The sequence below is a fragment of the Pholcus phalangioides genome, unplaced genomic scaffold (genome assembly GCF_987345545.1).
Source record: "Pholcus phalangioides strain wild (caught in Gottingen) unplaced genomic scaffold, Ppha-v1.0 ptg000039l_1, whole genome shotgun sequence".
In the NCBI taxonomy this organism is placed as follows: domain Eukaryota; kingdom Metazoa; phylum Arthropoda; class Arachnida; order Araneae; family Pholcidae; genus Pholcus; species Pholcus phalangioides.
In genome coordinates, this window is record NW_028301625.1 from 20,482,975 (window position 1) to 20,510,962 (window position 27,988).

At 37.1% G+C, this 27,988-nt stretch overlaps 1 protein-coding gene across 1 annotated transcript; it reads left to right on the forward strand.

Annotated features, from left to right (window-relative positions):
- Positions 1–10,339: 10,339 nt before the first annotated feature.
- On the forward strand, positions 10,340–26,924 carry LOC149065671 (apolipoprotein D-like). The gene is made up of 5 exons (XM_089253689.1): positions 10,340–10,499; positions 16,260–16,393; positions 17,064–17,152; positions 26,476–26,571; positions 26,710–26,924. Exons 1-5 carry the CDS (start codon positions 10,395–10,397, stop codon positions 26,856–26,858), a joined length of 573 nt encoding a protein of 190 aa, XP_089109815.1. The 5' UTR covers positions 10,340–10,394; the 3' UTR covers positions 26,859–26,924.
- The last annotated feature ends 1,064 nt before the right edge of the window (positions 26,925–27,988 follow it).

A 27,988-nucleotide genomic window follows, 5' to 3' on the forward strand; every position in this document is an offset into this window, starting at 1 on the left:
CGGATTTTTTCTACTCCATCTCCCGGACTCCCGAAATTTCGACCACAATTGCAAAAAATCCCTACTTTTAGGGAAAAAGTATTCCCAAAGAATTTACTTGGAAGAAAAACGCTTTCGTTTCTAATTCCCCCGAAATGACGTCACAAGTGTAAATTATCACCATCGCGTAGGGTGACTGCAAAAATGTCCCGTTTTTTAAACAGAGTTTACTTCAACACTTGAATTTGTTGAAAATGTGGACACAGGTATTTTTCATAACTTAATAACTATGAGTTGACGAGTTAACATTATTTCCAGTTTTTTTAGTATTTGTATTTTCTCTGAACATTACACGTATTGACAACATTTGACTTGTCAAAAGTGAGTTGAAGGATTTTGAAATAGAAATTCAGTGAGGCAATATTTCTGAACATGCATGAACCATAGAGTAGTATGCTTATTAACATTTTTTTCTTTGTCAGAAACCTGCTGCTTTTCACTTTTGACAGGCAGCTGTAGAAAAATAAGTTAATCACATAAACATAATTATTTCATTATGATCAATGAAATCACAATTCATTTAATAGATTTTATTCGACGTCGTGTGCGTTGAGAGTAACAAGTAATTTTTTAAATAGAACGTGGACATGGACATCTTTTTTTTTAGTATACATTTTGCAGAATAAACACATTCGGACAACACCTCCTATAACTACAGATACACAGATACAGCCACAAGACTACTAGCTATAGATGGCGTTGATTCGGAGCACAAAGTGGAGCAGAAAACAAATATGTGAAAATGTTCTGCTAGCAGTCATTTGAGGGTGGAAGATTGAATGAGGGTGGAAAAAACTAAATTTGAATCCATTAATGGAAAACAAAATATTCGGAATTCTCGGTTCACCACACACACAAACGAACTCGCTCTGAAAATGTTTTCAAACTTGGTAATTGAAAAGAGCTATTTGTGGTATTATCGAAAATTTTGGTTAGTTTTTGTGTTATAATTGGCAATTTCGCCGTAATTTGGCAACTACTTGGTAACAATTGACGATGTCCCATATTTTTCTCGAGGAAATATGGTCACGCTGCCATTGTGTCAAATAACAAAAATAAGTATTTCATTTTCATGGGTAAAAGACAAATTTCGCCTCAGCGTCGATTCGGCCTTGTGACATGCAAAATTATCGACATGACTTGTATTTGCTTTGGCCATATGTCCCGTGTGGAGCCGATGTTTGTCGCCGTAGCTTTTGTTGGCGTGATTTGATTGGAAAGTATGTAGGCCACAACTAGGAGGAAGCAGGCGGGTCTGGTGTCCCGGGCGCTGAACCAGAAGTGGGGTGCCGAATTCACCCTTTAACTGCTTCTTCTACATTACAAAGGGCGCCAAAATGCCGGCTTGACCCGGGCCCTGGTAATGACAGCTAATTTAATCTAATGGATGGCGATGATTGGTGACTTGTTGCTGTTCGGCGATGTCACGTTTTTGCAAAAAAGGGGAAAATTCCTCCAATTTTACTTTCATTAATGAAAAATCCTTACATTGTTTTCCAAAAATATCTTTTATATTTTTTTTATAATTATTTTTATAATTTTTATAAAGAATATGGATCTGCGTAAAACCTCCCTAATTCTAATTCTCCAAATCCTAATTCTAATAATGCATATCTAATTCAAATTACGCATTTTCTTTTCGTCATTTACATCCATTTCTCTCCATAAGTTACGCAGTTTTGAGTCCACTCTAACATCTCGAGATGTGGTGCGTTGTATGTTTGAATTTGGGGCTTTGAGAGGGTTAGTTGACGAACAATTTTCCACATGAATGCTAAAATCAGTTCTTTTAATTCTTTTTAAAGCCTTAACTGGTGATATATTCAAACCAGGTTGCCCGAGAAATTCCACAAGCAAACATCATGTTGGCAGATACCATTCTTTTTATCAACCTATCATCGTGTGAAGCTGTACGTCGAGCTTTTCTAGAACGTGATTTTGAATGGTATAAGACGTAGGGTTTCCGAATTCCCGACATTTTGAAGCCATCGGGAACGGCTCGGGAATTCCCGAAATCACTTATTTAAAGTTGAACCCCGTTTACACGACTCTCTCCGTTTATACGGCGTTATTTTTTCGGCCTCGATTACTCTATACTTTTTAAAGTTAAAATATTTCATTTATGTACCACACAACGTCAATTACCTACACGACGTTTTCACGACACGAATTCCCTATTTTATAATTAATTGATTAATATTATATTTTTATTATTATATTTATATTACGATAATATTAATAATCCATGCGGGGTTAAACGTAGAAGTCTTACAAAACTTTGTGTTAAAGGGTGAATTGGCACTCGTGCTTCGTGTACTCGACTCTCCTGATGGCGGCCCTCTTACCAGGTCCTGAATTTCATTGCGGTTTGGTCATCTGCAAAACTTATACGATTTCATATTTTTCCTATGCAGCGTGTGAAATTTTATTTTCTCTAATTTTCCCACAGTTAGCAAAGAAAAAAAAATGCCTTACTTTTTTTTTATATGTAGTTTGAATTACTACTTGCTTATACAGCACTAATATGGCTTCATTCCAATTAGGCTATACTGATCACATGCTTACACACCACTATTAATCACACACTACTGATAAATATAATAATTCATACCCACTAACACACAAGAAGCATTCGAGAATTCTGCGTTTTAAACTGCGTCTAAACGTTCGAGATTTGTGTAGCTTCGTTTGTATAAAGTGATTTTTCCCCACTTGTACATCACGGTCTTTTTTTTTTGACATTCAGATTGAAAGGCGATCGTGGTCAGTGCTCATCCCACTTGAAAGTAAAAAAAAAAGCATCACCCCCCCCCCCCTTCGCAATCGATCTTTAATTTTCGCGTAGGATTGCTTAAAAAAACAGGGGGGTCAGTTATGAACGTTAAATTTTCCCTTGGAAGGGATTCACGTGCACGAAATTGGGAAGTGTAAAGCCATAAAATTTCCTCTCAATCACTTGCAGGTGGTTAGACAAAAAGGACAAGAATAATAAGTTTTTAAGTATTAAGGTTGCGGAGAGAGAGAGGAAAGGGAAGAGAACGTATTGGGGAGGGTATATTACGCAATTATTTTTCATGGGAAAGTAAAAGCCATTGAGTAAGGGGTGCTGATGAGTGAAGAAAATATATTACGTATTATACATGTTTGATTTCAATAGCAGTCTTTTTCAGAAATGGAAGGACCCCAAACATAGAATAATTGGGACAGTATAATTAGGATTGCATAGTAGGCAGGGTTGCTAGTACAGTTTGCAGGAACTGGAGGCCCCCCTCCCCTCCACGTTTTTTTTCCCAAAATCTCTCTCAATTTATATATATATTCTTCTTTCCCCCGACCATCTCTTTCCCAAGCAATGCTATGCTATAGCTATAGAAAATAAAGTAAATTTTTAACAAATATTCCCATTAACTTTTTTTTTTAAATCTTTTATATTTCATTTTCAGTATTAATGTGTCAACATTAATTTCCCGGGAATTTTTCTCGGGATTTCGAGAACGGGAAATCGCAAAAAAATTCCCGAGAACCGGCGGCCGGGAATTCTCGCCCGCAAACCCTAGTAAAGCGTCTTTCTGGTTAAAACGTGATAAATTATGCTTTTTCGAAGATTAAAGCGTATGAAAAATATTCAATACTCTTTGCAATTTAATCTAAAAGTTTTGTTAATCTCGTCCACAGAAAGCTATGCCGCTTTTGCCGTCTAGCAAACAAAATATTCTCTCGCACCTTATTCCGTCTTAGGGGCAGTTGAAGTATTACGTCAGCAAATTTTTAGCCATTTTTGATCCTCCCCCCCCCCCGTTGTCAGCAAAAGTAAGCAAAACTCTGACCCCCTCCCCCGTTGTCAGCAAGATTTCGTCAGCACTGCCCCCCACCCCTCCTAACGCATATTGATGGGGTCAGAAACGTAAGCGGGGGCATGGGGGCTTGTGCTCCTCCCCCAGACACAAAAAACATTTTAAAAAATTGAAATTTCGAAAGAAAATACCTTCATATGTTATTATAATCGATTTCTGTTAATTTAAATGCTATTTGAAGGGTAACAACTCAAAATGTCTCTTTAAGACATTCATCATTGCGACCCACCCTTTAAGCCATATATGGTAAACCCTTGCCCCGCGGACCAAAAGTGACCTTGAAGGTTATCTGATGTGGCTTGCCCCTTCACACCTAATTTTGTAAAAATGAACTAAGCGGCACATTTACAGATTGCTTAAATGACCCGTGGCACTTCCAGAACATTTAAGTGGTCCGTGCCACATTTTCAGATCACTGAAGTAGGCACGTGGCGCATTCAAAGATCACTTAAGTAACCTGCGACACAGTTCCATAACACTTAAACGATCCGTGGCACATTTAGAGATTCCTTGAGTGACATGGGGCACAATTTTATTACACTTAAGCGACCCCCAGTGCGGTTCTACATCACTCAAGTTACCCGCGGAACATTCCCAGATAATTCAAGGGATACGTGGCATAATTACGGATCACTTGAGTGAGGCGTTGCACAGTTCCAGAGCACTTAAGCGGCCCGGAAACATTTCCATAGCACTTAAGCAGCCCGGACAAATTTTCCTGAGCACTTCAAGGATCAGTGAAACATTTAGTGATCGCTGAATTGGCTCGGTAAGGAATTTATCATTAGGGAGAATGTTAGTTCAGGTGCCCACAAACTAGCGAAAGGTTTTTATCGTTTTTGGCGCACTGAGTAAGATGCCAATAAGAATATTCCATATTTTCATAAAGGGTGGTTGATGACGTAAGCATCATCCAAACCCCCCCCCCCCACCTTGTCATCAAAAGTCAGCGAATCGGAAATCCCTCCCCCATCGATGCTGACGTAATACGTGAATGACCCCTTACTACATTTATGGGTCTCAAGATTTGACTCGTAATCGTGAGGCATTCAAATTTGCATGTATTCAATAGTTTCCATAAATTTTTGGGACACTTAAGTTTAAGAAATTAACGATTATAAATACAATTTTTATTATTTTATGAAAAATGTCTTTTTATATTACTAAAATTCTTTTTTGCTTTTCTGTGGAAAAATTACATTTCATTGCACTCGTGCTACAAAAGTTATACAGAAAAACAAGATTACATAAGCTTTTGGGACAAAGTGTAAAGAACCACTTCAATTTATAAATAGGCACGTACGCAAGTGCGCGCACACACACACACACATCTCCAGCTCGTCCCGATGCACACTTCGAGAAACACTGTTGTAGAGGGATTTATCGTTGTATCGAGTATCGTTGTAGCGAGGTTCCTCTGTATTTCTCTTCCTAGATTCTTATTCTCGGAATGTTTGGAGACAGGCACCTCTCAACAAAATTGGAAGAAATGAACGATCTTTTTCCCTCTTAAAAAACAAAAAGATGTCATTTTGCAGAGGATATAGTGATTTGCACTGTGCCAATTTTGATGCGGATCAGTGAAAATTTATGAAACCACGGAAAGGGTTTTTGCATTTCGTATGAAAGTAAGAAACAGTATAAAAAAAAAAAACAGAGTCAGAGTAGCATTGAAGAACATATCATGTTCGAAATTAAAAATGAAATGGAATCCAGTGTAACATTAAAATGTTTTTAAAACTTTCGCGAAAGTGTGAAAACATCTACACAGTATATAAGGGTTCTGTTTGTGCAGTATTTGAACATCTAAGTCTCTTTTAGTAATGAGTCAGATGTTTTTTCTTGTTGTTATTTTCATTTATTTTTTGATGGAAGTTTTGAGGATACAAAAGAATTCCTAAGGCGCAAGAATTCATGCTTTGGTAGGATGATAATGATAGCGGGCATCGCACAACACACTGCTATCTACGTCACTTCAGCTTCTTCTTTTTTTAAAGTCTTTTCTTTGGGAAAAATAGAAGCTTGACGGTTATTGAAGAAAGAAATAAAATAAAAGAGGAGAGGACATAAGAGAGATAAGAGACGTACAAGAAAGGCCTGAGGTCAGAAGAAATGCTTCCCTGCTGTTTTGAGAAAGGTAATAGAAGTGGCGAGAGATTTCAATGTCCCTAATCATTTCGACAACATGCCCTTTTACTGACTTAACGACGGTTCTATTCGCAGTGGGTGGCTTTTCGGTCTTATACCAAAACAACGGGTGATTGATACTCTCTCTTTCTCTATGTCTGAATTTCCTGAAATTACAGCTGCTGCCGCTACCGTGGTTTTTGATGATTCGAACGCGGTTAAACTGATATCAAGACTGGCACAGACAGGCAACGACAATAACAGAAAGAAAATTGCGTAGACCGCCAGTTTCGCGTCAGTGAATGACGTCACTTTTGTTGGATGGAAATGAGAGAAGGTATCATATTTAAATTGACCACAACACATCACTAAATTTTACATGCTATATTTCTGTTTTGTTTCCCGTTACGATTTTTTTAAATAAAAAAATGTGTCGATATATTTTTTTTTTTCAACGAATCCTATTTCAATCAACTGCACTGAAATTAAAGATTAAAATTATTTTCAAAACTTATTAATTATACCAAGGGTGTTCAACTTTTACGGGAGTGCGGGGTACTTCACTGATTTGAAAATGTGCCGCTTAATTGAGTGATCTGGAATAGCGCCGCAGGTTACTTAAGTGATCTGTAAATGTGTCGCGGTGATCTATGAGTATGCCGTGGGTCATTTAAGTGATCTAGGAATGTGCTGCGGATCACTGAACTGCCGCGGTTCTGGAACTGTTTCGTTGGTCCCTAAAGTCATCTTTAAATGTGCATTTTAATCTTTTTGCATTGTTCCTTTGTAAACTTATCTGGGGGATTAGAAAAGTGTTCGTTAAAATGAGATTTTCGCTGTAACGGTATTTGTTAAAACGGGATTTGACTGTATATATGGTTCCCCCAGAAACACCAGTTATCCCCCCTTCCGAAGGAAATTTCTGGCTACGGCAAAGTGAGAGGCCCTACCCGGCAAATCTATTTACTTACTCTCGAAAATTTCCATCTCATTTTTGTGAGGTTCCCCCCTCTTCTCTTGAAGCCCCTGGGCCGTGCCCGGGTGAGACCATGTGTTAAGCCGGTCACAATCTGATCTTTTCAAGTGATCTCAAATATTCTTGTACGCTTGCGAACTGTCCCGTCCTCAAATCCTGTCCAAGTTCCACCAAGTAAAGAATGTTTACACCATAGTTTCCCAAAATTTTTGTTCCACACATCGCCCCCCTTCTTTTTTTTCTCTCAACCCCCCCCCCCCCCCACTCAAGTAAACCCATAGGATCCTATGTTATACTCACAGCTTCTATCGCCCTCCTGGACCATTCCGTAGCCCACCGGGGGTGATATTGCCCACTTTGGGAAACATTGGTTTACACACTTGAATCAAATTTACATGTATTTCCATTGACTCAACAGGGACATTTTATTCTCTAAAAGAGTTAATTAGACCGAGCTCTACACTTTAAATCAAAAAAGATTATACGAAGATATACACGCCCTATCATCCAGAATTCAAATCCTGAGTTTGCCAAACTGGAGATGGATGCATCGAAACCATAGCCTTTCTGATGTTTAAAAATGAAATACAATGAAACCTCGATACAACGATACTCTGTGGACCAAGAAAAAATATTGTTGCAAAGGGGTTATCGTTAATCGATAAGCAGCAGTTTAAACTATAGGCTATATTACACTGTAGGCATTTCCAAACAAGATTTGAAAATATATCGTTGTAGAGGGATTTACCATTATATCGGGTATCGTTGTAGAGAGGTTTCACTGTATTTCTGATTGAAGTACCAAATCTATGTGCCTCATATTTGGGAGTTTTTGTACTAATCAGGTGAAGGCCCCGTACGCATCATGGTTGAATCCGCACAGTTCCTTTCGACGGGGAATAAACTAGAGATTTTTTCTATACCGGGTTTTCCCATAAAAGCCGGGTTTTCCTAGGAGCAGGTTTCCTGTGCCGCGCGCAACGTGATTCGCCCAGCGCGACACGCCGTCCACTCACCAGTAAGAAAAGCAGCATGACTGTTTTCCTACAGAGCGTAATACGGCTCACGACAGTGCTTTACGTTGGGCGTTATTGGCTGACTCCCTCTGGAGGAGTCAAATGCGTCGTGCGCCGCGGTTTTGCCGATATTCTCTTCACTCTTGTGTGTTTTATTTCCTTTCCCTTCAAACCGGAGCATGCAGACGACAGAGCAGCTGATGCCAAAGCCATATACTTTATATAGCCGCCCTGATCTAATGAGCCTCGCTAAGAAAACACAAACGCGTAGCGTGATTATGTAACTTGTTTCTGTCGGCGCGAAATAGTCTAATTCGGTTCACGCTGCGCAACAAACCTATTCCTAGGAAAACCCGGCTTAAGCCGGTTCCAAACACGCAGCGCAAAAAAAAGTTTTTCACGGCAAAATCACCTCAGCCGCAACTCATGAACCGGTTTTTGAGTGGCACGGTGCTGCGGGTGTGTATCCGGCTTTACGGTTAGATACTGAACTCAAGTGTTTGGCAAAATACAGTATTTTGCGGTTACAATAACCGCGAAATACCCGAACTTCCTACGGTTGAAACCGTAGTGCGTTCTAGGACTGAAAAAAGTTTCCAATTCCGTCAAAATTCAAACCTAATTTCTGCGGCATAGTATAAATCTCTAAATTTCCTGTAAAATGTTGTATCTTTTTTCAATGAAGTAGCTTTCTTCCGATTTTCAACAGGTCTAAATAGGAAAATTGTGTTCCCTGGGAAAAACCAACCACATACAAAATATCTAGGACTGTCAATGTTAAAATAAGCGGCTTTTAAGGAGGCGAGATATCTCGCCAATGTAAGTGCCGCTTAGAGGGTTAAGACCTATTAAACGAAATCCGGCATATTCATTTTCTGTCGCATTAAACCCTCTATCCGTAACATCAATACAGACATCATTCACCACTTCACCGCTCTCTCTCTCTCTCTCTCTCTTTTGTACCGCAAACGTAATACTTCAAGCCTAAGCTTTTATGTATTATCTCACTCGATATCATGGTTAAAGGAATATTCGTTTGCGATCATGACCTAGACACCGGATCTCAATCCTATCGAACACATTTGGACATAATGCAACATTTTGGAATGTAACAGAATTTTAGACCGCTCTACAGGATGCATATGCATTGCATTTTAAAACATGTTGTCCATCCGGGCACGGCCCGGGAGCCTTATTAAGAATAGATATAGATAAAATTGTCGAGAGTAAGCGTGAAGCATATAAATAGATAGCCATTTCTGGTCATGTAGAAGCCTCAGAGAAATCACTTTGCCCTGGGGCCCATGATGCTCTTAAGACGGCCCTGTGCATATATGATACTAGTTGCCAAAAGAATGATTCCCCAAGCTTGGGGAGTCCATGTCCTGTCATACGTCTGAAGTTCTGCTCACTGCTCGTGAAGAAACTTGGACGTGAGCACGTGGACTAATTAGATCAGGACCAACAGTTGATTGCCTGTGTGGAAGAATCAACAAGAACTGTTATTGGTGCATCAAGTACCTCTGGCATTTTCGTATAAGTCCTATATGCGTTCTATTTCAAGACTAATTCCATCTAATCTATGCTAATGAAATTATTTTTGTTTACCCTTACCTGAAAGGTCCAAATCCTTTCCCTTCAAAGTAAAATTCACGCACCAGCAAATATCTGCAAGTTAATTCTGCACATTTTTCTCGTTGAATTTCCAAAGTATATAATTGCATTCTGTCAGGAATATGACATGCACATAACTCTGCTGTTGTGTTTGTTTGCGTGCTTTTTTCGGAAAGAAAATATAAATTTGGAATAATAAATAATATATAATAAATCTATCAAAATTTCGCATATTTTATCAATTATAAAAAAATGACTTAGGCCGGGATTACATTATAAAAGTTTGATAAGTGATCTTTTATAAAACTTGAAGAAAACAACCAATAAGGTGACCGTCATGTTATTGGTGGTCGCCACAAGACTATTGGCTACATTCGTTCGAATGTAATCAAAAGACTTATTCGTTATTTTTCCAAGTTTTGTAGAATATCTTTTGTGAAACTTTTAGTGCAATCCCGGCCAAATACTTATTCTTGCCTTGGCACGTGCTACTAATGTCAAGCTATATCAAATTTAAAGCAGTGCATAATCGTGTCAAGATCAAGATCAAAGTACGTAAATTCGTATCAAATCATGAATGCGGATTTAGCAGGTGGCTAGGTTCTCATGAGATTCTCAATTTTTTTTTGTTTCGAATTTTTTTAATCAAAATTTCATGTCCAGCTGTTTTATTTCGTGGACTTTATCAGCGAGATAACGTGAAGGGATATAATTATTTCATTTAGACGTTGGCACTTGGACACTTCGTCGAAAATCTACTCAGCCAACATGTATTTCTTAGGACTGGGTCTTTTGATTGTGGCAAGCGTGGCACAGGCCGATATTGGCAGTTGCCCGACCCCCAAAGTTCAAGAAAATTTTGACCTCAAACAGGTATGCTATCATATGTTAGGATTTCATTTCAATCATTTTCTACATGAACCGTTAAAAAAGCACTTTATAAAACCGCTATTATGTGTAACGCGTAGCGTTTGTTGTTACAATTACATCGGCTTTAACCCATTAATTGGCAAGCATTGAAATATATATACGAAAATTTTTTGTGGTTTTTAATACGAAAATGAGATACCCTTAATGCCATAATGTGACAAAAAAAAATAATTGTCAATATATATGTATATAAAATGTACATATTATGATATATATATATAAAATGTACATATTATGATATATATATATAAAATGTACATATTATGATATATATATATAAAATGTACATATTATGATATATATATATATATATATATATAAAATGTACATATTATGATATATATATACAAATGTGTACAAATACAAGGGCCGCAACAGGTAAATTGCCCAACAAGGTGGCTGAAAACATTTGCCCGTAAAAATATGGATGTCAAATATAACCAAAATATCCAATATAAAAGCATATATCAGCAAAAAAATTTAATAATATATACTGCCAACATAAAAAAGATTATTATTGCACTCCAGGCAACTCTCTCATACGATATACGGTATATGATTTTCATAGATTAGAATAGTATAAAAATATCATTTATCGTTTGTAAACTTATCTTTCTATCATTGTTGAAGAATGCATAGCAGTATTTCTCCTCCACACATGGTATTTCAATCCAAAATGCAAGGGCATCGTCCTTGCTTGGCTCGTCAACAAGTAGGAGGCGTATATTTTTAAGCCATCTACTGGCGATTGTAGAAACTTCGTGAACTGCTCACGAATAAAAAAATCTAACGTTTGGGAGTTGCTGAGAAGCGCATCAATGCCAAAACGAGCTCAAAATATAAAATACCTTGACTTTAGAAGAAAAAGAAACCCACGTTGCCTGGAATAAAGGATTAAAAATGTTTTGAATCTAACATGCAATTTTGTAACAAAAATACCTATTGGTTTTGTAAAATGTAAAGATAATGAGAAGACACGAAAAATCCATCGAGTCTGAATAACGACTCGACGTTAAGCAGGTTATGTGTTGGAACACCTGTCTTACCAAAGTACACATCAACATCTCAATTTTGTGCTCTGTGAAGTATTTAAAGACGGGTCCAAAAACACAGAACTCCACAGGATAACGCAGTGCAGAAACTAATTTTAGGGTGATGCTACGCAAAGTCGACGATTAAAATCCCCCGTGCTATGCTACCCAGACCTCAAAACCAGTTTTCGTGCGGCGGAGTTCTGTGGGTGTGGACCCGGATTTAGAGCGATGGATGCTTGTACTCAATTTTATGCTCGTGATACCCCAGTACAATCAAGTCGCATCTAAGAATTCAAATTATGTTTGTCTGAGTTTGAGCAGATGGTAGAATTGTCATACTCTACTTCTGAGGATGTCATAAATGGTGCTCACGACAAGTAAAAAGATTGAAGATCCCTGACATACACAAATTATAGACAACAGATGTATTCAAAGAAATGACATCTCGAATCAATTTTTGATTATCCGTTCGCGCCATTGAGACTCGTTCAATTGTTTTAACTAAGATGTTATAATGCATAATAATAAATTGTTTGTTTGGATAGCGAGTACGTCTTTACAGAAAGCGTGGCATTACACTTAGAATATTGATTACATAACGCCGCATACGAAGAAATTAATTACCAAACAGCCACGTCGCGTGAACTGCACACGAAATCGGAGGTAAGGCCGCAGCATTACATTTAGCTTTTAAATTTGCTTTCAAAGGAGTTGGGGGAAGAGAAGATGGATACACACACTTTCTCAGGTTAGAAGGAAATGTGTGCGTCATTATGTCAGCAGCTATTTAGAATGAAGGAGAAGACACACGGCCCAAGAGTTGAGAACTTTGTGGTAGAAAATTAATTAGTTAGTCACAGTATGTTTCTCCATTTTATTATTTTCGTTGCTCGCAGTGAAAGTGGCCTTGACGAATTCGTTGCTACGTCAGTATGACTCTCTCTCTCTCAGTCTCTTTGTAAATAAAGTTAAACCGGGAAGCACTTGAAAAAAAAAAGCGCGTCGAGTGCATTTGACTGAACTTGACGGTGAAGGACAAAAAAGAAAAACCATTGTATATATGTGTGAATGAATATATATACAGGCGAACTTGGTTAATTTGAATTTTTTGGATAATTCTAATATTGGAAACTATAATTATAATTAGTGCTAGTCTAATTAAACGATTAATCGGGTCGGTTAATCGATCAGAAATTTTAGTTAGGTTAATCGACTCGATCAATTCGATTAAAATTTGCTTAAAAGTTTGAAATTTAACTTGATTTGTTCAACGAAACCGATTGGATGTCTTAAATTATGTACCAATACAGTATTTTGGATAAATGACCGTATACTGCATATTTACAAATATTTGAATCAATATTTTGATCAAATTTTTTAACATAGGAAAATGCAATTCGGTTCAACGAAAGTTGGTGACTTCAGTTTCAAATTGAGTTCAAAGACTAAAGTTTATTTTCAATATTATTACAATACCACTGGAACAATTGTCCCACTAAAAAATACCAATGGGCGATGTGATACATATGTCCTCCTCCCCCCCCCCCAGTGAATTTTTAATAAAATTTTATGAGTATATTATCGATATTTTTCCTAGTTGATTTATTAAAATGCTTATTTTATTAATTTTTTTTCAGAAAAAAATTGATAGTGAAAGGATTAAGCTGCAAAGCGTGCTTACATTGAAATATGGTAGTTTTATGCAACGAAAATCGGGAAAAAACCATTAAACATGCACTGTTTATGTTGCATTTTCTGTATTAAATTTAGGGTTACCAGGTTCCAAAATGAGAAAGGAGGATGCTTGCGCACGCACCCGTGATAACGTCGCTTTTCTCAATTTCCACAACAGATGGTGCCACTGTACAAGAACAAAACACGCCATTATAATAACTTTGCCAACTGAACTGCTAAAAAAAAGCAAAAAAGAACAAATAAAGTTCTTCTCTCACTTATGATAAGTTGAGGCCCAATCCCACGATTACTTGGTACCCGACGCAAGGTAAGATAATTAAAGTAAAAGATAATATATATATAAAAACTCTTTGTTGGACATACATAAACCGCAAAAACCACAGCCGGCGTGAAGAAAATCCCGTATTTGTCCGGACGCCGGCTGTGGTTTTTGCGGTTTATGTCCAACAAAGACTTTTTATATTATCTTTTACTTTAATTATCTTACCCTGCATCGCGTACCAAGTAATCGTGGGATTGGGGCTTTGTTCACACAGTTTGGTCAGTTTTTTCTTTTCCTGGAACACAAGGCGTTTTCTTTATCTACCCTCAGGAAGGGTTTTTTAAGGAGGTAACGTTTCGTAATAGAAATCAACATCGAGCGTTGTTTGCATCCTATTTTCTTTATTTCTCAATGGAAGAAGTAACACCCCTCTCCCCCCCCCCCCCAGTACACGGCATTAGCAATTGGTGAGCAAACGATGGTATTCTTAAAATGGACGTAGGAGTTCCTTTCTTACAGAGCGGTTTTTTTTCGGACTGTCTTCATATTATCCTAGAGCAAGCTGGGCTGTGGTTCAGATCTGAATTCTGAACTAAAAGCGGTTTTAGTTCAGAATTCAGATACCATCTGCCCTGCTTCGAAGAAAGTTAGATTCGTGTTCTGAGAATTTACGACGACTAATACAGTGCCATCCGTAAGTGAAATTACGAACCAATTTTTTTTAATTCATCCAAAAAAAACTCTAGGCCACGATAAGTATTTTGGTACAAACCGCACTTTTTTATGTGAATTTTTTATTAATTTTTAAAATGGGTATAGGACTTTTCGCCCATCCTGTATTATAAGACAATAAATATATACGAGCTCTTGACAGTGAGCAGTGTTTTTGGAGTAGCCTATTTAATCACCGAAAACCGATATGACGTAACATAAGAAAACAACCGACTAACATAATTTTTAAAAGGATGAAATCGAATATATTCAAAATCCATGATTACGTCAAAAATGTGATAATATATATATAAGGATTTCCATTATGCCATCCATTAGGAACGGATGTATCGAATGTAACAGAATACAATCCAATTAGTCTAAGGTTTGTTAGTAGTGCAATGTGATAGCCCAAGATGAATCCGAATAAACTTAGAAAGATGCCGACTTACGTATATTTCGTAATGCGTAATCGAATTTTGATGTTTAAAACCGGAAGGCATTGAAGATTCTACTTATAATTCATCCGCATATTATTTTTCATTCCTATTAATTGTTCTCTCTCTTTTCACATCGTTCTATTTCGAAGGTTTCAACAGCTGGCTGATGCGAAGATAACTCCAGGAAAGAAAATTCAACTGGCCTTGCGAGGAATCGAACCCACATCCTCTCACTTGCCGGGGAAGCGCATTAGACTACAAAGCCAACTATTCCTCTTTCCTCAGAGCTCGTGTGCTCTGTGTATAGCCAGACCTAACATAGCTAGGAAAGCCAGACCTAACACATTGCTGACACTGCCACCAGATGGCGACTTATCCGAAGATGATGTCGTTCTCCGCTATTACTAGTGTGAGCTTCGGCCCGAGTTAGGTCTGGCTGTCCTTGCACGGCTCCGTCCAGCGCATACGAGCTGTAAGGAAATAAGATTAGTCGTCTTTGTAGTCTAGGGAGCTCGCCCGGAAAGTGAGAGGAAGTGGGTTCGATTCCCAAGTCCAGTTGAATTTTCTTTCCTAGATTTATCTTCGCATCAGCCGGCTCTGTCGAAACCTGCGTTGTAATAGCGGAGAGTGACATCATCTTCGGATCGTTTTATTTGTTTCTATGTGTGACAGAATAAAAAATCTAAATTTTCATACGGTCCCTCTGTGCTCTAACTTCCAATTAGAAAGTTGTTGCCCTGTCTCTCTTGATGCCAACCAAAAAATTCCATGTTTCTAAGTGCAATATTCAGAGATATTTTAATTCGAAAAACTGAGAAAATTTGAGAAAGAACAGTGTTTTAAACGCGGATAAAATAGTTTTTCCGCATTTGTTCGTTCTCAAATTTCCTCCGTTTTTAGAATATCTCTGTGAATATTGAATATTGCACTTAGAAACATGGATTTTTTATTTTTGGCATGAGGAGTGACAGGGCAACGACTTTCTTATTGGAAAATGGAGCACAGGGGACCACATAAAAATTTAGATTTTTTCATTTTGTTACACACTGTATTTTCAAACTCAAAACTGGTATAGAGTAATTTTTTGAACTTCTGTTGAGTATTTTATAATTGGAATCATACCTCTATACGACGGCCGGTTGATGAGATAAAGGCCGTGCTAGCATTTACAGCACACCCCCCGTATTATTAAATTAAATTAAAATAAATTAAAAAAAAAAAAAGAAGCTTGAAACAAATTAAAAGCTTCGAAAATTTGAAACGACCTGCTGATCCATGGGCTGGATAAGAGGAGCCGTATCTGGTGGTGGGAATTTTACTCTAATGAAATACAATTATGTAATTATTCTTCAACCAAATTCTGTCGAAAAAAAAAATTTGTAATATCAGATTTCTGAAATATGTTTCCTTCGGGATTCGGGCCGTTTTGTGTATTCGTAAACCAAGGTTAGTTCGTGAACCGAATATTTTTTTTATTGTTCGTTAACCAAACTGTTCGCAAACAGAGAGACGTTCGTAAACCGAAGGTTGACTATAATAATTTCTGTAATTTTTCTTTTAGTTTGCGGGAACATGGTACGAGCTCGAAGCAACCCCAGCTGTTCAGAAAGTCAACAAGAAGTGTTCCACATTCGTCCTCGAATGGAAAAAAGAAGGGAAAGGTGGTCTCTTGCACAAATACCTGACGGCAATCACGTAAGTACAGTATATGCTTTAGAGAGACATCTTCTGAAAGAAACAAAATTAATGTAGCTATTACTAACTAACTACGAGAGAGAGAAGATCTCCCGCTACAAACTTTTGTCAAGTTAGTTAAGATGCTTTTGCCTTCTTGCCCCTTAAGAGACTTCATTATTTCTCTTAACAAAGGGGCTTTTTGGTATCATGGGGATAATGTCCTTCAACTGACATCTTTTAAGGACAACTGAATGCCGACGATGCATGTGAGTCCAAAGTTATAGTAAAAGCTTTCCTCGATTAATTGCCGAAGAAATTGAAGATTTTTGTTTTTTGTTATTTTTACTGGATCTCCTAAACGCCATCAGCAAATTGATACACGCAAGAAATGAAGCACTTACTCGTCGGTAAAGAAATTTCAAACGCTAAAAACTGAATACACGGATTTTTCGAGACTTTCATATAAATTGATATCAATTCGAGGTTGGAAACCAAAAGAGTACCTAAGCATTCGTTCTAATCAATTGCTAAATTATTGGTTTTTTTACCTTGTTTTCTTGACTTTCATCCTTCAATCGCTCATTAATGACTCTGGAAAGTTATGATTCGAGTTTTATTATTGGTTTTTTTGGCTATTCATGTCGTAACATTTCTATCATATAGATGATGTTTATTATTTCTTTAATAGCTCCAAGGTTAAGCGTGATTATTCGGAAGTCACGACGCCAAAGAAGAGCGAACCAGCTAAGCTTCTCGTTTCTCCTCTCAAAGGGACAAGTAAGTTTGACGAGAACTTATAATTTATATGTCTACATCAAATATATATACAGTCATCCAAAAAAATACATATACAGGGTGATCCTAAATTCACAAGACAAACTTTAAGACGTGATATAAGACTCCGACACAAGTATTTTCGGTCATAGAATGTGTGGTCGAATTACAATAGCAAAGACAGTAGAGCAAACATGCTCAATCCATGGCGCGCCGGCCAGATGTGGCCCTCGGAATTATCTGATGTGGCCCGCGGCTTCAAACTTAATTTTGTAAAAATGAACCAAGAGACAGATTACCAGATCACTTAAATGAGCCGCGGTGCACAGTTCAGGACCGTAACTAGGATTTTTGCCACCCGGGGCGAACATTATTTTGCTGCCCCACAACTTTAAAATTAGATAATTTTATAACACGGCGTTCTTTGTCCACACCTAAAATTGCCGCCTTCTAAATTTTGCCGGCCGGAGCAGTTGCCCCCTCTGCTCCCCTCTAGTTACGGCCCTGGTGCAGATCCACATCCCTTAGGTATTCCACGGAACCTTTCCAGATCAATTAAGTGATCCGTGGCACATTACCAGATCACAAATAAAAACTAATTGTCATCTGAGATAGGCATTTTTGATACAAATCCAATGATACCACATCGGTTTTAATACCTCTTCTGTTCTGAGCACCAGGCTTGCGGCCCGCTTTCATAACGAAATTTTTTTACGCTATATCTCGAGAGGTTCGTAACGCATATAGACGACATCGGTATCTTCTGTTAGCTATTCCAAAGACTAATCTGACTCTACCAATTTGATTATGTCATTATCTATCACGCGATTCAAGGCACTAACAACGTATTAACGTGAAAACTTGCGGCCGTGTCTATGGCACAGTCTACCCCTAATTTTTTTCGTCAATAAAAAAAATCTTGAAAACATCCATCCCGGCCAGTATCCGACCAGTATCGATTGGTGAGGGACAATGCAAGGTTATGGTGTCGCAGGGAATTTTTCTCCAATAGGGTTGTTAATAAATGGAATAGCTTACCCCCGGAGGTAGTAAATTGTAACACAATTGACACGTTTAAAAAGAAATACGATAAACATGTTGGGATAAATCGAGAAGCTATCCATTCTTAGAATAAGACAACCATAAGTATTCTTTATGGGCATTGTATAATATTTTATCATTTGCATTTTTAATTGGGTTGCTGTATTTTTGAAACATATGACATCCATATTTTTATGGGCATCTTTTTATCAGCCACCTCGTTGGGCATTTTGCCTGTTGTGGCGTTGTATTTGTATTTGTATTTGTATTTGTATTTGTATTTGTATTATAATGACAACAGTTTGCGGAAACTTCGATTTCATTGTAACCGAGTATAACTGTATCTGAGCATCTTAAGAGGATTAATATTGTGCTTTCTTTGATGTCTTTCTGTATCTGATCTTTTTGATGTATAATTACATTTACTACATATAAGTTTACATACACACACACACAAGAGTTATCTTCCGTTTAAAAAAAAGTTAAATTTTTTTCTGGTGACTCGGTATTTACACTTAGAATCAGCAAATACTTAAGAAGACTGAACACCGCCTCATTAAAGCCCTCGAGTCCAAGCACTTTAATCTAAAAATTGAAAAAGATAAAAATATAATAGTATCTTTGAAGTGAGAACGCCTACAGATCCAAAGAGATGCCAGTAAGGAACTTCGTGTATATTTATACAATGTGCAATTCTTCATGTGATGAATTGTCCTAGATTACAGCTGAGATGCTGTATTTGACTGGAGGAAAAAAAAAGTTTCATTTCGCTGAAGGGTTGAATCTCTAATACCAAGTATCCAGTTGAAAAATATATTTTTGGGGATATACCTCTTGACTTAAGAGTGCCTACGTTTTTCCCGAAACATTCGCAGACCTATATTATTCAATTTAAAACGAGGGTGCTCAACCTTTAGGAAAGTGCTGGCAACTTCATTGGTTTGAAAACGTGTCGCGGGCCACTTAAATGATCTGAAAATGTGCCGCGGGCCGCTTAAGTGATCTGGGAATGCGTCGTGAGTAATTTAAGTGATGTGCAACTGCACCACCGGATGCTTGAGTGACTGTGGAACTGTGTCGCGGGTCACTTGAGTGCGGTGCCGTCTGAACATATGACTCCACTGGTGAAAATGAAATCTGGTTGAAATTTCCAAGAGTAAGCGTGTAAATTTGTAGGCATGAAATTTCTGACCTGGTAAGGGAAAAACAGGACCTCAGAAAAATTACTTTGCTCGGAAACCCATGATGCTTTTAAGACGGCCCTGCTTGAGTGATCTGGGAATGTGCCGCAGGTAATTTGAGTGATGTGGAACCGCACCACGGGCCGATTAAGTGCTCTGGAATTGCGTCGCGGGGCGCTTCAGTGCATTGCCGTTTTAATGCATGAACCCACTATTCGAAATGAAATCTGGTTAAAATTTTCAAGAGTAAGCATGTACATTTGTATGTGCGAAATTTTCAACCAGGTAAGGATCTCAGAAAAATCCCTTTGCCCGGAGGCCCATGATGTTCTTTAGACGGACCAGCTTGTGTGATCTGCAAATGTGCCGCGAGCTAGTTAAGTGATCTGAGAATGTGCTGTGGGTAACGTGAGTTCTGTGTAACTCCACCGAGGACAGTTTAAGCACTCTGGAACTGTACCACGGGTCACTCAAGTGACCTGTAAATATACTGCGGGCATCTTCAGTGTTCTGCAAGTGTGTGGCTTAGTTCAATTTTTCCAAAATTAGGTTTGAGGTCGCGAGCCACATCAAATGACTCCGAGGGCTACATTTGGCCCGTTCCACGAGGGAGAGCATGCATTATTTTACCTTTTCAGACCCTGGTGCCAAGAATGTGTGAGTTGCTTTTTCTCAGTGTGGAATTTTTTCGTTTGACCTCAGGGAGTTCAGACCTCACTTAAAGTATTGTGTAAGTTTTGAGTTAGAAATATCGTGAGTATGAACTTTGGGGGCTTTCATCAGAGGGCAGCACTTGAAGTTGAACTTTCAGGGGTTTTTAAAACTTCTTCCATGACTAAGTGCCTCCGGGAAAAAGAGATTTATTATATAAAATTTAGCAATAAAATTCTGGAAAAAATTGCATGCGGAGATACCTTGCTTCATCTTGACTGAAAAAAATTTGAACGAAGTGAATTATTTCTTCACAAAAAAAATTGATATTTGAAGGTAAAAACAAGAAAAATTTGCTGACATTTATGTTTTTAATGCATTTTTTTGAGTATCAAAAACACAAAAACATTATGAAAATTCCAAAAAAATTAATGCTCGTGTCCAAAAAGGTTATAGACTCATAAATTTAAGGCTTGTTCTCCATTCAAAAGCGTCTTAGCATTTGTTTTTTTAAATAAAAATTCTATTTCCCCACTTTTCTTCATACAAAAATAATAGCAAAATGTATCTGCTATAAAAATAGAAATTTTCCCATCTAAAAACAAATGAATCATTTTAATTAACTAAAACTCTTTTCTTCTGTGAATGGCGAATATCCATTTTGTTTGCAATTCAAAATAGGGGTTTACGTGGTATTTACTGTTACATCGCGCTATTGTATGCCGGGAGTTGGAAAATGCAAAAATTCCGAAGATTTTCTGTATCACACGGCTTTTAACCGACTTTATCGTGAGAAAATGGCAGATGCTCCACCTTTGGAGCTTTCTCATACTTCTCAAAGTTTGAGAGCAAAGGATGGTGAGAGAAGAGGCAAAATTGTGCGTTAAACAAAGCGTTGCAAAACTAATGAATAACGGTTAATGAGGGCAAAACTGGGCGGCATTTAATGAATGCCTACTACTCGTGCTGAGTGGTGGATATAATAAATGGTTATGCGCAACTGTAGCCGACTGCTACTCGTCTAGCGATAAGACATCACTACACCACGGGTTGCTGCGCTCTGCGATGGTTACTTGCTTCTCTGAAGAAATCTAAGAAACATTTCAAAAATCGTTAAAAATACCAAGAACACATACAATATAGCACTTGTGATATTCATTCATGGTAAGATTTAGAATTGCCATAATTGGAAAAGAGTGTGTCATTCCACATGACAGTTGAATTTTTGTTAAAAATTGACTTATACAATAAAAGCCCTCTTTTGCGATGGGACCAAAAGTATCGGCCGTAACAGAAAGGTGACAGTAAAAAAAGAGGTTCCTACAGAAGTCTTTTAAATAATTAATTTGAAATGAACCCTGTGTTTCAATCCTTCAATGGGCAAGCATTGAAATATCCTGAGGAGAAAATTTTTTGAGGGGTTATATGAAGCAAATGAGGTACCCTGAATGCTATTACAGTGATACCTCGGCTGACGAAGATGATTGGTTCTGGAATCACGTTCGTTTGCCGAAATCTTTGTTAGCCGAAACGTGATTTCCCATAGGTTTCCATGAAAAATCGCTCAATTCGTTCTAGAAACGGCCCAAAATTTGAAGCCCAGAATTTGATTTCCCATAAGTTTCTATGGTAAATCGTTTGGTTCGTTCCAGGTTCTGACCAAAATTTAAAGATACGTTTTTTAAAACACCAAGTAGCGCTATGAAAAGACAAAAACTGACTAAGGGCCAAAAGAACAGCTTCAGATTGGATAAATGGGAATCTACAGGAAGATGAGAGATACTGAAGATCTTTTTATTTTACACTAATGTACACAAGCAACATCAACTTCAATCTATCAAAGCTGTTGCTGCCACAACCTAATCGAGATCGTAGGTGTCCCATCCCTGGTCAGCTTATTTCTTTGTCAAACATGCAAATGGAAAAGATAAGCTTCTAGAATGTGTCCAGACTGTTCAGTTTGATGCTAAGGGTCTTGCACTGAAAGAACACGTGCTCTAAAAAAACATAAGTTTCTTTTTTCAATGCATTTTCTATAAGCTAAAAATCTTTCATTTTAAATGGAACAGTTCAAAAACTCTCAGAAAGAAAACTGAAAGTACATCTGGAAAAAAAATTCCGAGGTGAACATGTGTTAAAATAGGGCCTGAGTGGCATTAATTCCGATGATGACTGGCGGCAAAATTCAGCTTAAGAAGAGATTGTTTTATACGTGCGTACATGTCAACGAAAATGTTCGTTAGTCGAATCCGCATTCGTTAGCCGAGGCAATAAAATCAGGAAAAATATCTTCGTTAGCTGAGGCGTTCGTTAGATGGGATATCACTGAATGACACAAAAAAACTATTGTCAATATTTAGAAAAATACGCGTATGCAAATATGGGCATTTCAGGGAACACTCTGTATTTATATGATTTATATAGACTTGAATAGTTTAAAAAAGCTATGTATCGTTTGCCAACTTACTTTTTCATCATTGTTGAAGAATGCACGCCATGTCTTTGACTCTAAAATACAAGGGTAAAAAATCGTTCTTGCCTGGCTTGTTAAGAAATAGAAGGTCACAAGAGTAAAAATCGAATGTTTGGGAGTTGCTTAGAAGCCGCCATGCCGAAACGAGCTCAAAATATGAAATTTCAAAAATATAAGAAACTCATGTTGCTTTTGAGAGCAACACGGCCAAATAAAGGGCTAGTAACATAAGTGTTAGAGATTGCACGTGAAACTAGTATTGTGCATTCTTTTGTACGAATGAGCAATTTCATTTACAATGGAACATGAATAAAATTACCGTAGTTTCTTATTAGTCGGGGCCAGAAAAATCGGGTGAAACACCTAAGCTTTGCATAAAAACCGCAGTATTTTCGTTCAAGGTCTGGTAAAACACGATCATTTAAATGAAACTTAATTTACGTTTGTATATATAATTATCATTCAAATTTTACTTGAGGGGTTATAATAATACTTATAATAATAATAATAATAAAGGTTTGAGATCCATTCATAAATATTTGGGTTATATAAAAAATTTTTAAATATTTTAAACATTTTTAAAATTCAATTTTCAGATTGAGCCGGTAAAATCTTTTTCATTTTATGAAATGAACAGTTTTCTTTATTTTGAATCGTTTTTTATTCAATTACATTGCTTTCATGAAATTCTATCATGCGCGCAAGCTGTTTTCAATGCATTTCTTTGAAATTTTGTAAAAAATTAAGTATTAGAGATACGTAAAATTTGGTGTTGGCATAGGATAGCATATACAATCATATATATGTGGCAAAAGTTTGAAATATTTGACTATTTGAAAAAATGGATAAATAATATTTTTAATAATATTTCAACATAAGAAAGCTTTTTCAATGTTAAAAAACGAAGGAGATCCCTTAAGAAAACGAAATATTTCGTAATTGCCGAAATACAGGGCATCAAGTTAGATGAGATATCTCGACTTGTAAATTGATCCTTGATCCTTTTTTTCGCACCACGGTCATTTTCTGCACACGAGGGCTAATTAGACCGGGACCTACAATTTATTGCCGATTCCGAACGGCAGACGTTTTTTATACTCATCGAGAGGTTGGTGAACTTGTAAATTGTATTTGAAAAAAATAAAAAAATAATAAAAATCACTTATTTTTAATCATTAATTTTTTTTCAATAAACCATGGTAAAATGTTTTTATCATTTTTAAAAAAATTGCATAATGGAGAAATTGTTATCTGTAAACAGGGTGTCCCGTAAGTATTAATGCGGCCTTTATCTCATCAACCGTCCATTGTAGAGGTACGATTCAATTTAAAAAATGCTCAAAAGGCGTTCAAAAATTACCCTGTACCACTTTTGAGAGTGAAAATACAGTGAGTCACAAAATAAAAAATCTAAATTTTTATACGGTCCCATTGTCTTTTAACTTCCAATTAGAAAGTTGGAATACTTTCTAATACTCCTGTACACTACTCCTTGTATAATACCCCTTTACTAATACTCCTGTATCCCCCGAGGCCAACAGAAAACATTTCATATTTCTAAGTGGAATATTCGCTAAGATATCTAAATTCAAAAATCGGAGAAAAGTTATGAAAGAACAGCAAAAGCTAACGGACAACGCTGCTTTCCCTCATTTATGCTGTCCTTTCCCAAGTTTTGTCCGAATTTTGAATTCGAATATTTCGGTAAATATTGCACTTAGAAACTTGAAATGCTTATTTTTGCCTCAAGAGAGACAAGTTAAGGGGACCGTATAAAAACTTAGATTTTTTTTTAATTTTGTCACACACTGTATTTTCACTCTCAAAACTGCCACAGGGTAATTTTTGACGCCTTTTTGAGCATTTTTTAAACTGAAACTATACTTCTACGACGGGCGGTTGATGAGATAAAGACCGCATTAGCACTTACAGGACACCCTGTATAACAATTACATTATCTTATACCCTGACATTAAGGGAGGAATACTTTTCGTTTTTGACAATCAAAGCCATTATCCGTGTATGGTAGACTATCCACCAGAAAAAAATAATTCCTAAGAAAAAATAGTTGTACATTATTTGAGTTACATACCGAATCAAATTTGTTTAAAGTAGCATGATGTAATACTGTATATTCTAACCTTAACATCCTTTCAAGTTTTTGCACGAAATTCTCGCGATCCAGATATTGTCAAATCATGCTGTATATATGGAAATTTATGCTAAATTTTCTATCAGCTCCCATGAATATCAAGTACAGTTGGTGATGGACACAAAGGAAAATTCCTCAACGGGAATATAAAAAAAATCTCTATATTCTCATACCGTATATAAGAGGGGGTTTTTTTCAATTACGTTTTAAATGGAGAGACTGTCAGAATGTGATTGTCCCCAACTTGAAAGAAATTTTTCATTTATTTTCCGTGGTAAGATTTCGTACTTTTATACGAAGAAAACACAATGCTCTGGAAGAGTCAAGTCCTAAAAATACATTTTACATCATCGTTATATACCATATCTTGAAGTGAATGAAAGTGGACTCGAAAATTAAAATAAGATAGATATGGTAAATGATCAGAGGAAGAGAAAAATTGAGCTGTTATAAAATAAATATTTAAAAATTAGAACTTTTATATTATAAATAAAGAAAGTCTCCAAATTTCTCCCCAATAAGAAAAGTCCATAAGTCAAATTTTTTTGGCTATCCCAAAAGCTAATATTTGAAAGAAACTAACACTCCCGCCCCTAATACAGTCAAACCTCGTTAGTGCGTCACCCGGTTAACACGTCACTCCACTTACTGGATCACTTTTTGGAAGTCCCAATTATCCTCAGGCAAGAATTGGCACAGCTATGGCTTACTCCGTTTAACGAGTCACTCCGCTTATCAAGTCATATTTTTGCTCTCCTCCCAAGAGTGACTCATTAACGAGGTTTGACTGTATTCAGAAGAAACTTCGCCGATGTGTCGATGACTGAAATTCTTGATTTTTTTCTACTTTCTACGCAGCGTTGCCAGCAGTCAAAAAATTTTCGAACTAGATTCTTCATCAAAAACAACTAGAAACCAGGCTGAAAACAACCAGAATTAATTTTAGTAATTATTTAGATAACCATACGTCCCTGTATTTTCACGTAATTTAATAATAGACAGGGAAATTTTATGAAAAAGATTAGAGAAACAAGTAGAGAATGTAGCTTTTATGGTACACTAGAACCTCACGATAACGGACATCCATGGTGCCAAAAATTGTTTCCGCTAATGAGGAGGTACGATATACAGTATAGTGGAGCATCATTTATATGACTTTCTCATTTATACGACGTTTGGCTTCAGTCGCAATTGATTCCTTCCATGTCAAAATGCACATGTTACAATAAAAGGTTTGCACTGGTTGTTATGCATATAACTACCAATCGTCTTGATAAAGAAAGTTTGATTAAATTTCACTACGTTTATCACTTCTACCGGCGATTATGCAGAATTCTCAAGTAAAGTTGGAAAGTCTGATAAATATGGAAAAATTTATAGCCTTTCTTCCCTTCATTATTCTGTATACTGACGGGCGCTGCATAGGTCTGAGCAGTGCCAGTATACTGAAACTACTCAGACCTAAGTAGTGCTCGTTCTGGAGAACGTATTCCATTGAAACTTGGTATATACACTATATGGACCATAGAAAAAAGGAAAATTCAATAATAAAAAAAAACTCTACTTATTCTCCTGGTGGTCAAAAATTGAACTATTTTTTATTGCTTAAAGGGCTCCCCCCCCCCCCCACCTTCCATGTTTCATGAAGAAACTACTCAGAGCACACGCACACGAGAACTAATTATAATCACCCTGTACACATGAAAGTGGGTTACTCACACTTGACTTAGGTGTAACGTTGAAATTTGTCAAAAAAAATTATTGTCTTTATTTTTTGGAGGATATACATCAAGGTAACTAATCCGTCATCCACATTATCTAATTTCAGTTCTTGGAAAGAAACAAGATTTCTGGATTCTTGACACTGACTACAATACATACGCTGTAGGATTCTCCTGCAAAAAGATGTTGTTGCTCAACCACCGTGAGTGTTATTCGCTTTCTTAAGAACTAATTCCGGCATTGGATTCGGGTGAAAATAATTGATTGGAACGATAACATTTTTCAAGTTCTTAATACAATGAATTTGTTTAATTTAATCATTCTGGTGTTTATTTTTCAGAGGAAGTAGTTATCTTGTCGCGAAAGAGGACTCTCGATGATAAGAAGAAGATGGAGATTTACGATCTCATCGAAAGCAGGAGCCTTAACCAGAAGAATCTTGTCGAAATTAATCAAGATGACTGCGAAAAAGTTGACGAAGGAAATTGATTTCCGAAAATAATTTAATTTCTTAATTATTTTACTCGCTGGTGGAAAATAAACGGATCACACTTCCGTGGCGTTTCTCATTATTTCAACAGTTCATGCAGATGCGCCAACACATGTCTACAGTATTAACTGTTTCATCGGGAATTTAAATGCGAGTAATTTGGAGAACGCGGCATTAGATTTGAAATTTCAAGAAAAAAAAAATTGGCAGAATTTGCTTTCCGATCAGTTTTCAAGAGATCATTGCCGAGTATAGCCAACCACTTCGTTGGGCATTTTGCCTGTTGTTGTGGCGTTGTATTTGTATAGGTCTCTTAACCCCTTTTTCTGCACACGAGGGATAATTAGACCGGGACCTACAATTTATTACCGATTCCGAACGGCAGCCTTTCTTTTTATACTCGTCGAGAGGTTGGTGTGCTAACCCCTCGAGGGGGGACTCCCTGCGGTAGAAATTTTTTCTGAGGTCATGTCGCCGTTTCTGTTGTACCCCTGCGTCAGGAAGTTTTCTGACAAGGGGGAACCGGGTATCGAACTCGCGACACCTCGAAACATCCTTTGGTACTTTAGCCGCGCCCGCATAGCTTACAGCTAGCACCGCAATTTACTGGCGAACCGTTGATCCTAGAGGCATACTTCCAATTAGAAAAGGTGTTCAAATAACGTGTGGACCTCAGATACGTCACTCATATTGTAAGGGGTTGTATAGTTATTAAAATAAAAAAAAATTAACTTTTTATACGGACACCCTGTGGTCAAAAACCCAATTAGAAAGTTGTTGCTCTGTCTCTCCTGAGGCCAACAGAAAAAATTGTGTATTTCTAAGAGATTAGCTAAGATATTTGAATTCAAAAAATGAAGAAAAATTGGGGGAAAAACAGCATAAACCAACATAAAATGCTCCCCCCCCCACCTTTTCTCCATTTTTTGAATTCGAATATCTCAGCAAATATTGCACTTAGAAACGTGGAATTTCTTTTGTTGGCCTCAGAAGAGACAGAGCAACAACTTTCTAATTTTGTTTTTAAGCACAGGGTGGTCATATAAAACGTTAATTTTTTTTAAATTTTGATAATTGTACAAACCTTTGGAATAAAAATGACGTATCTAAGCTCCACGAGTTATTTGGA

Coding starts and splice junctions, on each gene's coding strand:
- LOC149065671 (XM_089253689.1), top strand. CDS start 10,395: ATGTATTTCTTAGGACTGGGTCTTTTGATTGTGGCAAGCGTGGCACAG. Junction 17,153..26,475: donor TTCTCCTCTCAAAGGGACAA/GTAAGTTTGACG, acceptor ATCTAATTTCAG/TTCTTGGAAAGAAACAAGAT. Junction 26,572..26,709: donor GATGTTGTTGCTCAACCACC/GTGAGTGTTATT, acceptor TTTATTTTTCAG/AGGAAGTAGTTATCTTGTCG.